Source organism: Dendrobates tinctorius, unplaced genomic scaffold (genome assembly GCF_039654945.1).
Source record: "Dendrobates tinctorius isolate UK_male_01 unplaced genomic scaffold, ASM3965494v1 ptg000107l, whole genome shotgun sequence".
Classification (NCBI taxonomy): domain Eukaryota; kingdom Metazoa; phylum Chordata; class Amphibia; order Anura; family Dendrobatidae; genus Dendrobates; species Dendrobates tinctorius.
In genome coordinates this window covers 38,678,295-38,692,721 of record NW_027361775.1, presented here as the reverse complement: position 1 = coordinate 38,692,721, position 14,427 = coordinate 38,678,295, and the positions used below count along the sequence as shown (strand labels likewise).

The following is a 14,427-nucleotide window of genomic DNA, read 5'->3' as shown; positions in this document are numbered from 1 at the left end:
ATTTTCTAATAAATTATATTGTTAGGTGATTTCAGTTACACCATTTTTTTGTTCTTTTGTGTATTTCCATTAGAAACATTTTGTTGTGTGATAACAGTAATATTTTAATGTTCCAATATTCTCTGAAGATCTGACAGTATCTCCTCCATTAAATAAATTGCATTCTGTACATTGGTATAATTGCATTTGATGTACCGTAACTGAATGTTTTCTTCCATTTAGAATCTTGGAACATTTAAAATGGACCTTTCACCAATTTTTCCCTTGTAAACTGTACATTTCCACACATAGTAGCAGGAATGTACATAAAAACATATTTTTTCTTCACTCTGTTGTGGAGATACAGGGCACAGGAACTATACATTTATTTTTTTAGAATTCAACTGGGCATTTAGTTTTGTTCCGCTCTGAGTGCCTGTGCTGTCATCCCTCTATGACGCTGTTCAATCATAAAAAGGCAGTTGATACCCACTGTTATGTCCTAAATGAAATGCCAACTGAGGTCAGGAACTGAGCCATGCTGACAATGCATCATTGTCCCCCTAATATTAATACCTACCGGCTACCGCCCTTGGCAGCACCAACAACCCTCTGATGCTGCTATTTGCCTCCTCTTCTGGCAATGCCAGGAGGGATCCATGGTCACAGGAGACAGCTAAAAATTTCTTCTTGTATCTTGTAATTCTAACCATTATAAAATAAAATCCAAGGTGTATAAACTCTTTAATAGATAGGATAGCAATTACAAATTATACATAATTTTGATTTGCATTACATACAACACATTGAATGTTTAGTTACAGCATCCAGGAACTGATCACTGGAGAAATGGCATCTGTGCTACTTAAGGCCTCATAGATATGATTATATCTGAAAAAAGAGAAAAAAGACGCGGACGGCACCGCTGTTACCATGTAGTTTCTTGTGGTGTGCGGTATCCAGAGCTCTCAGTGCTGGCAGCTGCGGGTGCTGGTCTGGTAATCCACAATGCAGATTATATCCAAAGAGAAAAGAGGACCGCACTCCTGGAGCTGATAGAAATAGTCTTAGATTTATTGGCACATGCTATACATGTCAGCCGGGGAAGTGATAACAGGAGAGAGAAAACAGCTGACAACGGCCGTTTCGCGCTACCACAGCGCTTCAACAGGACCTGTTGAAGCGCTGTGGTAGCATGAAACAGCCGTTGTCAGCTGTTTTCTCTCTCCTGTTATCACTCCCCTGGCCGACATGTATAGCATGTGCCAATAAATCTAACACTATTTCCATCAGCTCCAGGAGTGCGGTCCTCTTTTCTCTTTGGATATAGACATGAATATATTGTGCCTTTGAGTGAAATATTTTTTGATAGCATGTCAATACTAGAAACATTGCTTCTAACAACCATACAGCAGCACTTGACGCCTTAAAACAGATACTAATGTACTACGTGTGACTTCTTCTGGGCCCCATGCACACACTGAGACTACATATTTCCTTGCCATTATTTTGTGATAGAAATAACAAAAAGCACCAAAAGAAACAGGAAAACTAGGCAAATAATGCAGCCAATGACCTTTAGTTTATGACCGACTGTAGTGTCTTTTGTCCAGACGTTTTCCTCATTTGGTTTTCCAACTCTTGAAGTGGGCATAGCGATCGCTGTTTTAACTTCACTGACTGCTTTCCGAGGACACACCTTCATCTTACAAGCCTTGCAATACTTCTTTTCATGAGGTCCCTCTACGTCATCACTGTAAACCTCAGGCTCTAGTGGTGGCCTTCTAGGCTTCCACTGATAGATCGTGCTTTGGATTTTGCTGACTAGATTGATGATGAGCCTCTTACTGTTCTCTTGGGAAATCTTAGGCATCTCGAAAGTCAAACCATTACATTGTCTACATCTTTGCCTGAAGATCCTCATATGCACAGTACCACACCAAGATTTTGCATTCCGCCTTATCAAAAACAGAATATGTACTTGTGCCGAGTACCACCTTCTACCACAGCGTGAGCATTGGAAGCTAAAACAAGAAATAACCATACAAATAAATATGACATAATAATATTAAAGTGTCTATAACTATTTCTCATGTAGAGTAATGTAATCACAAAAGTGTATTACTATATTGTATTTACTATTATTCCTATGTGCCTATAATGAAATGTGTTATTTTATTATTTATACAATTAATACATTTGTTTATGTTAAAAAATATACTGCTCAAAAAAATAAAGGGAACACTTAAACACAGGATCCTATGCTTAAGTGTTCCCTTTATTTTTTGAGCAGTATATATAGACAGAATTGTACTACAGCCACAGATAACAGAGCTTTAGGCTTTATGTATATAGCAGGGTATTCGGGAGGTTGGAGTAGAGGTCACAAAATTACTGAATCTCTGCTCTACAATGTTAGGCTTTATTCTCAAATCAGTATTTTTGATCAGTATTCCATCATCATGTGTAACAGCAGAGAGAGTGTATCGAACGGAAAAAAAAAGAAAAAATGTCTCATACTTTTCCTTTATATATACATCAGTTCTTTTTAACTCCAGAGACCAGAGAGAGAGAGAGCGAAAAAGTGGGTTAAAAGCAACAAAAAACAATATTTCTCAAACTTTTCCTTTGGAATATTTTTCAGTGACTCTTCTATTATTTGTACCCAAATTTGTTACCTTGCAAATGTGTGTTGTATATACTGCAGATAACCCTGTTGCTCCTGGAGGTGATCATCCACATAAAAGCTCCACACATGGTTAATTCCTTTGTTATGTATCTCATTCTCAAATAAGCTTTGCCACGTACAGTATAAGTCTCCATTTTCCGTTGTCTCTCAGCGTCGGTTATTGTACTAATGCCGTGCTGATGTTCTCTACAAATACTAGAGAAACGAAACTACAAGAAAATATTTTGTGAGGTTGGGCTAAGAATGTAGACGTATCCTTAGTGACCTTAAAAAAAATCCGTTTTTTGCCACACATTTTAAAAGGTATCCCATTACTTTATTTTTGAATTGTTCAGGAGGTCATACAATTTCCTAATAATTGTTTATCTTCTTATTTTAGTGCAATTAGCATGTGAATGTAAGACTTCGAGCTTGGCCATGGCAACTGTTATTAATTACCATGCCCTGCATTCTATTTATTTATTTATTTTACTCACTTAGGCCCCCTTCACACACCTGTTTTTTGTGTCACAAGCACACCCATTGTATTTAATGGTGGTGCACACATGTTAGGTTTTTCACGCTAAACATTAAAGGAAGCACACTGTAGCGCCATAGCATGCAAATATGAAATATGAAAATTGAATTGCATTACTGCATTAGAAATATGAAAAATTGAGAATACTTAACGCATACATTGGCCAATTCATGTGTATCTGGAAGCCACGTTAAGGTGATTCTCGGTCCCGGGACCTAACACCAATCCTCTCTTAGACAGTCTACATGTCTTCTGGGAACCTAACGTGAATCCTCTCCTACACAACTATCAAAAAACTGACCATCACATCCAAACACAAATCAGGTCCTTAATGTGGCTTCCAGGCATACAAGAATTGTCCAATTTATGTGCTAAGTATTCTCAATTTTTCATATTTCTAGTGCAGTAATGCAATTCAATTTTCATATTTCATATTTGCATGATATGGAACCACAGTGATTTAATGTTTATTGTATATGAGTTGGCGACTCCTAGGTAAGAACCAGTTCAAATCTGAATTGTGTTTAGATGTGACGGTCAGTTTTTTGATAGTTGCAACTATCTGACCGAGCACTCTGCCTCTTAGCCTCAGGCATTTTTAATTGAAACAGGATCATATCCCTCCATTGAGATTTAGATTTTAGTCCAGGAGAGGATTCACATTAGGTTCCCAGAAGAAATGTAGACTGTCTAAGAGAGGGTTGGCGTTAGGTCCTGGAAACGAGAATCACCTTAACGTGGCTTCCAGATACACATGAATTGGCCAATTTGTGTGCTAAGTGTCTCAATTTTTCATATTTCTAGTGCAGTAATGCAATTCAATTTTCATATTTCATATTTGCATGCTATGGCACTACAGTGTGCTACCGTTAATGTTTATTGTATATGAGTTGGCGGCTTCTAGGTAAGCATCTGTTCAGACCTGATTGGTGTTTGGATGTGACTGTCATAGTTGTATTAGCCTTCTGATGAGCACTCCACCCCTTAGCCTCAGGTGCTTTTAATTGCAGCAGGATCATACCCCTCCATTGAGATTTAGATTTTAGTCCAGGAAAGGACTCACTTTAGGTTCCCAGAAGAAATGTAGACTGTCTAAGAGAGGATTGGTGTTGTGAGTTCATTCTCTGGTTCTCCAGTTGTGAGTTCTCCTTCCAGACTCCCTCTGGTGGTAACAGGAGGTAGTGAGGCTGATTTGATCGGTGGAGATCTGCCACCTGAGAATGAGGATGACGATTGGAGCTCAGGAGTCTCAGATTGGATTTAAGACAGCCGACGCCCTATTCAGTTGCTGGTGATTCCTTCTGGCTTGTCAGCTCTTGGCTTTCAGCTCTGTTCCAGTCATCTAAAGCTAAGTTTTTCTGCTAATGTTCACACTTGATTTTGTTGGTCTATTCAGTTTTTTGTGTGGTCAGCCAGCCCCAGCTGAGGGCTGTGCTGAATTTCCACTCTTATTTATCAGTATTTTGCCAATTTGCTTTTTGTCCCTTACTAGTTTGGTCTCTTTTTGCTCTGTCTCAGAATATTTCAGAGTGCTGATATAGTGGGAGAAGTCTAGTGACTTCAGGGTTAATTTTGCTATCAGAAGTGTTGGACATTATTTTTGTAGGGTTTTTTGCAGGTTGCAGACAGTGTCTTTCCTTTCCTTTTCTTTCCTTTCCTTTCTAGTTAGTTAGGGCCCCATCGTTTGCTCAGCCTATTTTCCTGCCTGTGTTTGTGCCTTCATCTTGTTTCACCGTCAATACATGTGTGGGGGCTATCTATTCCTTTGGGGTCTGCTCTGAGGCAGTTAGTTTTCCCCTTTTCATGCTTCAGGCTTATTTAGTCCTCCGGCTGTGACGAAGCGTCTAGGAACATCGTAGGTACGCTCCACGGCTGCTGCTAGTTGTGTGGTAGGATCAGGGATCTGCAATCTGCATAGTTACCAACCTCTCTGGTTTTCTGTGACTTAGCTTGTTTTGCTTTTTTCTCCTCGGTGACCCATTCATAACAGATTGGTGTTAGGTCCTGGAAAGGAGAATCGACTTAACGTGGCTTCCAGATTCACAAGAATTGGCCAATTTATGCGCTAAGTATTCTCAATTTTTCATATTTCTAGTGCAGTAATGCAATTCAATTTTCATATTTGCATGCTATGGCGCTACAGTGTGTACCTTTAATGTTTATTGTATATGAGTTGGCGACTCCTAGGTAAGCACCTGTTCAGACCTGATTTGTGTCTGGATGTGACGGTCAGTTTTTTTTATAGGTTTTTCACACTGACGGTGTGTTCATGTGAAAAACCCACAGGCATGTCAGTTTTTTACATGCACCATGGACAAAATGTGTGCCGCACCCATACACACTGATGACACATGGATGTCATCTGTGTGTCATCAATGTGAGATGTACCAGAACAGTTTGCACTTTTGCTAGGTGCTGAATGCTGAAAGCAGCTCTCATCATTGTCCACTAGTCTCCTTGAGATCAGCATGACCAAGCAACAAGGATGGGAGATGTATTCAGCACAAACTGTGTATATTGTGTGTAAAATAAAGAATTAAATAAAAAAATTGACCTGGGCTCCTGCTTAATTTTGATGACCAGATGTCTTGCATAGTGTAGGAAGGACTAAGTGCAACACAAAAAGATAAGATAATGGGAAGGGAGTCCAAAACTAGGGAAGTGGAAACCCCTAGGCAGATTTAACGTCACCCTGTCTGCCCTAAGCAACCCTAAATAGGTTCCGCACCTGTCCCCAAGCCCTGCTTAATGATGGATGGGGTAGCACTGGTTCCCCACTACAACTAAAGACAAATAGGATAGACAAACAAGGGAAATACTTATCTTAAGTAAAATCAGAGAAAAACACAGACGTCCTCCAAACACCAAAGAAGAAAGATAGCTGACTGCTATAGCTCCAAACCTCAATGGGGGAAATGGAAAAATCACTGGCAACTCCCAGCAGCAAGCTGGGAGTTATAAACCCGGGTCCAGGTGTGTCTATTAGAGTAGAAGGAAGGTTGCCACTGGGTCCTAGAGTCAGAAGGACCAGGAAGAAGTGTGCAAAGCAAACTGCTGAGACCTTCTGCAGTCAGATGCAGTGCGACAGTCTGCAGCCTCTGACACACCTGTGACAGTACTCCCACTTCTACGAGTGGCCTCCGGACACTCGAGACCAGGTTTCTCCGGATAATAGGTGTGAAACGACCGAACCAGTCTGAGGGCATTCACCTCTGATGCAGAAACCCACATCCTTTCCTCTGGACCATAACCCCTTCAATGCAACAAGTACAGTCATACATTTATACCTGTTTCTCCTGACCCTGTTAGGAACAGGTAGTGGAAAAACAGGACAAGATGGATAAGTATCTGGTACTTTAGAATGTGCGCAAACATTGCAGCTAGACAATTGTTCACCCACATCCTAATGCAACCCCAACCATCAAAAATTATGATAAATGAGGTCCGCAGTTGCCTTACCACCAGAGTGGCCAGCAAGTACAGAGTCATAATATTCTCTAGTTGCTTTGCAGTGCAATTTAGATGGCACTACAACCTCCACAAAGGGCAGGAGGCATCCCCATGAGCCTTCAACATCTCACCCTCTAGTATTATCCAATTTCAAAGTCCTAATTTAATATGATACTCCTAAAATCATAGGTGCACCCTCTCTAACCTCAAAACGCTTTTTTACAAAATCACAGGTGTGAGTATGACCTTAGGAAAAAGGAGGTGCCCAAAAGAACCAAAAAATTTAAATTTTTCATTTTATTAATAATATAGTAAAATTACGCAATTAAAAAATTCAAGAAAAGTACAAGAATAGAAAAATGAGGGACATGAGACTCAAAAGTTAATAGCTGCTACGTTGTAAAAGCAGATATGTGTCCAAAAGTATAATATACAATATAATATATAATTAATAAAAGAAGGTTCAGAAAGAGACTAGAAGCAAATGACAAAATCAATTTCAGGAAATCCAATAATAGCCGTATTTTAAAGTGCTGTGTGCTAAATAATGAATACACCTGTTAAACAGTGGGGAATAAAGATAATCTAGAGCCAGTGTAAATCAGAATCAATTAATTATAGGTGTATATTCATGTGGTGATTTAATCTGCATTGGAGCGCCGTATCAGAGTGCAATTTAGCACTGTCTCTTTAAAGACATTTAAGATCACTGCAAGGGTAAAGTATATCTCTTATTAGATATAAAGATTAAAGCACAGGGATGTCTTTAGGGCTATTCCAATAATAAATATGTCAAACTGCATGTATTGTAATGGCAAATCAAGTCTTACATATGGGGCACAAAGCTCCTCTACCTGAATCCTAATACCGTGCAGATGTTATATCTGAGTCCCGTTCTTCTGCCCCTCTAAGTCAGTGTACAAGGCCAAAATGCCTACTCCCTTCTGCAAAATTGGGACAGGGTCCTCAAAGCCAGACAAAAATGTTGGTAAGGACCCTGTAGATACAGCAGAAGGGGAAACGTTTAGGCGGTTACCATGTCAGTAATCTCCCCACTTTATAATCTCTCTGGATTGCCAATCCACAGTTGGATTATGCATCACCAACTAGGGCAAACTCATAACCATTGAAGTGTGGAGACACTTAAGAACATAACAAAGGATCATTTCATAATGCGAAGACCCCAACTTCAGTCTTATATTTTTAACAATCTGTTTCAGTGTTCTCTGAGCAAGTGGCACTGAGTCGATGGCACAAATAGGAATACGTTTAGCCAAGGAAGAGCAGACAAAACCATGAGTTCTAGGAAACTCAGAATCCACCATATAGACTCCAGCTCCACTCTCTACAAACACAGAATTTTTTTTAAAAGCTGCTCTCTCGCACCAACTCTGCCGTCAGGACAAAACTAGAATTGCAGGTTGAAAACGTACACACCCCTTGATTATCAAGCTTAAGGTTCCCAAGGGTTAATCGAGTTTATTTTTGCTTTGGAATAACAGGACAGGCCTCAATAAAATGTCCCTGCATCCCACAAAAAAAACATACCCCCTTTTTCTTCCAAATGTTGGGATAAACATACAACATGGACACACCTGCCAACTGCATGGGTTCCTCTAACTCCACAAGAATAGGTTCACCCCCGATCACTTCCTCCAGCACCGAGATCTTGTACCAGAAAGAGGGCTCAGAAGCAGGTGGTCTTACCCATCTGTCCCGTAGGCGTCTATCCACAAGAATAATCAAGGACATGGCAGCCTCCAGTGACACAGGAGTTTCGTACACTGCTAATGCGTCCTCCAACCTTTCAGTGAGGCCCTGAAGGAATTGGTGTCTGAGAGCTGGGTTATTCCATTTGGTATCAATTGACCACCTGCTGAATTTAGAGCTTTAGGCTGAGTTCACACGTGGCTTTTTTTTGCGTTTCCGCGGCGGTTTTAACCGTGCGATTTTGCCGCGAAAACGCGAAAAATAAGCATCCCATGCATTCCTATGGGATTCCGCAATGCTTTGCTAATGCTGCGGTTTTTTTCTGCGGCGGAATCGCTTCGCGGTAAAAAACGCAGCATGCTCATTAATTTGCGGAATCGCGGCGATCCCGCACCCATAGGAATGCATTGTTCTGCTTACTTCCCGCATGTGGCTGTGCACACCATGCGGAAAGTAAGCAGAACATTTGCGGATGGTACCCACGGTCCGGAGGAGAGGAGACTGTCCTCCGGGCTTTGGGTACCATATCCCTGTAAAAAATAGAATTTAAAATAAAAAATATTGTTATTCTCACCCTCCGACATCCCGCGCAGCCTTCCCGCTTCTCTTCACGCTCTCGTTCCCAGTAGTCCTTTGCGAAAATGCCCGCGATGGCGTCCATTCTCGCGGGATCGCGAAGTCTCGCGGTCATTCGCGTGACGTCATCGCGAATAACCGCGAGACATCGCGATCCCGCGAGAACGGACGCCATCGCGGGCATTTTCGCAAAGGATTACTGGGAACGGCTGCGCAGGACGTCGGAGGGTAAGAATAACACCATTTTTTATTTTTTTTTACATTCTATCTTTTACTACTGATGCTGCATAGGCGGCCTCAGTAGTAAAAAGTTGGTCACACTCGTCAAACACTATGTTTGACGAGTGTGACCATCCTGTCAATCAGTTCTCCAAGCTGTGCTACAGATCGCTTGGAAAACGCTAGCATTTTGCAAGCTAATTACGCTTGCAAAATGCTAGTTTTTCCATGGGAAAATCGCGGGAATTTAAAATGCGATTTTTCCCGCGGACTGGAATTCCGGAATTCTCGCGGTAATTTCCGCGAGAGTTCCGGTACGTGTGCACTTAGCCTTAATTCTCCACTGAACGATTCTCTTGCTGAATGCGACACAGCTTGTAGTCAGCCAAGGAAATGCAGTTAGGATCATCATAGATCAGAGCAAGGGCCCTGAAAAACTCCTTTACAGGCTGGAGACACCTAGAATCCTGTGGCAGAGAAAAAGTGCAGGACTGAGGTTTCCCCTGCAACAATGAAATAACAATTACTACTCGTTGCACCTCATCTCCAGATGAGTAAGGACGAAGTTTTAAGTACAATTTGCATGCCTCCTTAAGCACAAAAAACTTTTTCCCTACCAGAAAACTGGCAATTTTGGGTTCAAGCTGGACCGGCCAACCATCAGAGTCCCCTACAATAGGAGCCTGCAGTTGCTGCTGGACCTCAGAACAAAGGTCCATCACCTCCAGTGATAACTTCTGCAGCTGCTCTGCCACCACAGAAATGGGACCCATGAACCCGGCAAAAGGGGAAAAAAACCCACACAGAAAAAAAACACCAAAAAAGTCTGTTTATTTTTTTTTTCCTTTTACAAACATGAATGACATGATAATGTCACACACAGTGTAAGAAGGACTAAGTGCAACACGAATTGATGAGGGGAAGGGAGACTCCTAGGCAGATCCATTGTCACCCTGTCTGCCTTAAGTGACTCTAAATACGGTCCGCACCTATCACCAAGCAGGATCCCTGTTTCCTGCCTGACCCTAGCAGTAAGCCCAACTTAGATATGGACCAAAGAGGAAGATAGCTGACTACTATAGCTCCAAGCCTCAATGGGGGAAGACAGAGTGGCGCACAGTGATGGAGCGGGGACCAGTAAATATCGCCAGCGGCGACACCGGCACCTGACCCTCATAGCACGCCAGTGTCCCCGCCTGCTCAGGACACTGGCACCTGGCCCCCAGCGACGAGAGGTGAGTATGCCATTTTTTTTTCAGGCACAGGGACCGTGACTCGATTATAAGCCGAGGGGGTCTTTTTCATCCCAAAAAGGGAGCTGAAAAACAACTCGGCTTATACTCGAGTATATACGGTAATATAAATTCTAACCAGCAAAGGCTAAACAGGAAGCTGTGGATTGATATTAATATCCTGTGAAGGGGCCAGGAATATTGCCCTCCCTCCCAGGCCAATAACATCAGCCCTCAGCCGCTCCAGAAATGGTGCATCCATAAGATGCACCAAATCTGATGCTTAGCCTTGCTCTTTCCACTTGTCTTGTTGTGGTGGCAAGTGGGGTAATAGGGTTGGGGTTGATGTCAGCTATGTATTGTCAGCTGACATCAAGCCCAGGGGTTAGAAATAGAGAGGCATCTGTAAGATGCCCCCATTACTAACCCCATAGTCATATTGTAAAAAAGACACAGAAGGAATAAAGTTCTTTAATTGAAATAAACACACCACACGCTCATTTTCCCATTTATTACTGTAAAAATTAAAATAATAAAAAATATTCCTCACCTGTCCAACCACAATTCATATGTCCCACAAAGAAGTTCAGCTCTGCTACATCGGGATTGGATGTCTGAACAGTGGCAAGAGCAGATCTCTCAGCCATGCATCCAGGATACACTAAGCTGAGCTAGGGATGCTGCTTCAGTGACGCGGGATAACATCATAGAGGTTACCGCCAGTCACTGCCAGCTGTTCACACCCCAGTTCAGTGTGAGCTGGCCGATGAACTATGGTAGCCATCATGAATTCACTGCTAGCACTGTGAGAAAATTCTCATGGTGCTAGCAGCGATCTCATTGAGCTCACTGCAGTTCATTGGGCCGCTCACAATGAACTGAGCATGGGAACTGCAGCTTCAGCGATCTGCGGTAACCCTATTTATTTTTATTTTTTTACTCATTTATATAGAGCCATTAATTCCACAGTGCTTTATAGACATTACTGGCACTGTCCCCTATGAGGAAAATTGTGACAGCCTCAGCATGACCCTGTACCCTGTCAGTAACTGCATCCAAAACACTGAGGGGTGGAACCATAACATAAGGGTTAAGCAAACAACTGTGAGCTGTTAATAATAGCCTGGAAACATTTAGAGCTATTGGTCCCTTTCACAGATTATTAATATCAGCCCCTGGCCTTCAGCTTTACCTCTGCTGGTTATGAAAATTACACAGGAGCCCTCAGCACACGCCATTTTTTTAAATTAATTTGTTTATTTAAAAATAAAAAACAAGTACAGAAAAAACACTCAAAGCACTGATTATATAGCACACTGACATATTTCTATTTTATGTCTGTGTGAGCAGGTTGCGGGATGAAGTGAGGCAGCAGAGGCAGAGGAAGGGTTAAAGGATTTAACTACCAAGGGAATACTCCACGCAGGGAGATAAAGCAATTTAAATGAGGGAACAGGTGATTAAACGCAGGGTATATGATGGGGGAAAATAGCAGTAACTATAACAACAGAAGTTCTTTTGGTTGGCTTTACTCCTGAAGGGAGCGCATGTCATGGCTTCCAGGAGCGTTCTCCATTTTCCTATCCACTGTCTTCTTCCCTGAAACAACAACTCGACTCCTCCCCCTCCCAGTTAGGGCATGTCTGCAAAGCTCTAAGCTTCAGACAAGTAAGGGAGTGAGGTAAATTATGTGTGTGTGTTGTGGTCTCTAGCAGAGAAAGCATAACTCCCATTGCTCACAAAACACATACAAAACAGTACATATTTAACAATTTTGTGGCAGCAAAGTCACAGGGCGCCACATACGCAATGTAATAATTTTCAAAAAGGTAATTTCTTCCATCATCCCCATACAGGGAAGAAATACAGCATCAAAGAGTATTAAACATGCAACACATCTTTTGTTATATATCTAATCAAACGCCCGTGCGGGCTACTCTACGTGGGAGAAACTACACAACCCATAAGGGATCAGATTTCAAAACACAAGTCCACTATTAGGTGCAAAAATCTACTCCTTCCTATCCCTTTTCACTTTGTCACCACAGGACATACCATCGCTCAATTAAAATTTCAAGTCATAGAGCAGGTCCAGCTTCCACATAGGGGTGGTAACCGTATTAATCTCCTAAAAAGGAGAGCGGCATATTGGATTCATGAGCTTAATACACTGGCACCTAAGGGGTTAAACAAAGAATATGAAGTCCAGTCATTTCTTAAGTCATGATCCTAATGTTATTCCTTCAGGTGTGAGATTGTATATAAAGTAACGTCAGATTTTTTTAGTATACTAACTGCATGCATTTCTATTGCAGAATCAACAGCATTGAACTTTTTGAAATCACCATTTCCTGAGCACAGAATATCACTGTTCACGCTCATGGCACCGCTCGACTTCTATATATCCTGTTCAATAATGGAACACCCGTGATTTTCTATCCACCAGATCACACTGAGTTACATCTATATAGTGGATCGCCCCAGTCTGTGCATCAGATGCACACGCTCCCTTCTCTTGCAGCCTCCTGCTGAGGTTGAGCGCACACTACATCCTCTCCTAGCACCTCCCTGCCGGTTGAACGCAATATGGTGATGCTGGAAAGCACGCCCGGTCATTTCCGGTTCATACTTCCGCCCAGCCACCATCTTCCCTGCAGATAAATACACTGCCCGTACGCACTCTGCCCAGCACCCAGGACAAACGGCAGATGCCGTGTCTATGCTAGCACCTGCACTGCGCACATCAGGACGGTAAGAACTAACGGGCACACCTGAGTTGGTAATGTCAGTCCCTAATTGATTGCCTTCAGTAACGGATATTTTATTACTTATTGCAGTAAAACGGCCCCAAGTTGCCTCCTATTTAATTCATGGTATGTAGGCGCTTCACATTTCTTTAAATCACCAATATACTGCGGTGCACTCACTATGATTGTTCTATTATCTTCCTCCCCTTAGATAATATTGCCCCAATACTGAGAACCCACAGTGCATTTTAGGGGTATGTGCCTCTCTTTTACAAATTGCCTGCCTTTCACTTATAAATTGTTTCTTGATCTTCTGGATTGTTGTCACACTGTGTGTTACATAATATGCCTTACGCTATAATACTGTAGATGCTTCCTAGCATATGATACCTGTTAATACATTTTTGTACCCACAATTTAATTTTTGTACGATTCTTGTATATACTTTATTTTCGTGCATTTATGTTCACTTTATTTTATTTCCAGTACATTGATGAAGGTCACACAGACCGGAACGTCACTGTATGTACTGTACCTTATTAAACCACTATCTGCATTGTAATCCACGTATGTGTGCCAAGTTTTATATATACATTAGTTCATGGATTGGGATCCTACTTGTGCACCACGTTTATAGAGTTGTGCCAACGGTTTCTATCTATATCAGGGGCACGGATAGTGAGAATCCATCCGTTCGGCCTGTATCCACCTGTCCTCACCAGGTGGAGGGACCAGGTCGCAGTAATGGGACCGGCCCCAAAACTAGTGGAGAAACTAAGGCCTCAACTAGGAAACCAGAGGCTGCAGTTTTTGCAGGTGCTGCAGCCACATCCATACATATTCGCTGAAAAGGCAGACATATAGGATCCAGAGACCTGACCAATGTCACCCTACAGGATCAGAGTCTGCTGGCTCAGGAAACTGTGTATGAAGAAGCAGGGCAGGAGAAGCGGTAACCAGCGTAGTGAGATGGCCAGGAAAGGAACATCTAAGGGGGCCCTGGCAACGTACTCACCAAGCTACCTGTGAGCTGTCTGGACCACTGACCCTGAGGACACAGCACCCGCTGCTGGGGGTGTGTACCATCTGAACTGTGAGTAAAACTTGTGAAGACTGCACTTTGCTGTGTCCTCCAATTTATTGCTGCGTCACTCCCCCTCCCCCTGCACTACAACCACCATCACCATCATCCTACACCAAAATCTGCCCTGGGGAATAGCTCTGCCTGTGGAGAGCTGAACCAACTCTACTGCATTAACATCTACCCCAGTGGACTGAATCTGCAGAGTTGGCGAACGCCTTTATTTG

General features: G+C 42.3%; 1 protein-coding gene across 1 annotated transcript; it reads right to left on the bottom strand.

The window, feature by feature from the left end:
- Window positions 1-1,332: 1,332 nt before the first annotated feature.
- LOC141100759 (receptor-transporting protein 3-like) lies at window positions 1,333-8,387 on the bottom strand. The gene is made up of 3 exons (XM_073589444.1): window positions 8,231-8,387; window positions 2,658-2,814; window positions 1,333-2,003 (listed from the first exon to the last, which is right to left on the bottom strand). Exons 1-3 carry the CDS (start codon window positions 8,385-8,387, stop codon window positions 1,484-1,486), a joined length of 834 nt encoding a protein of 277 aa, XP_073445545.1. The 3' UTR covers window positions 1,333-1,483.
- Window positions 8,388-14,427: the final 6,040 nt, after the last annotated feature.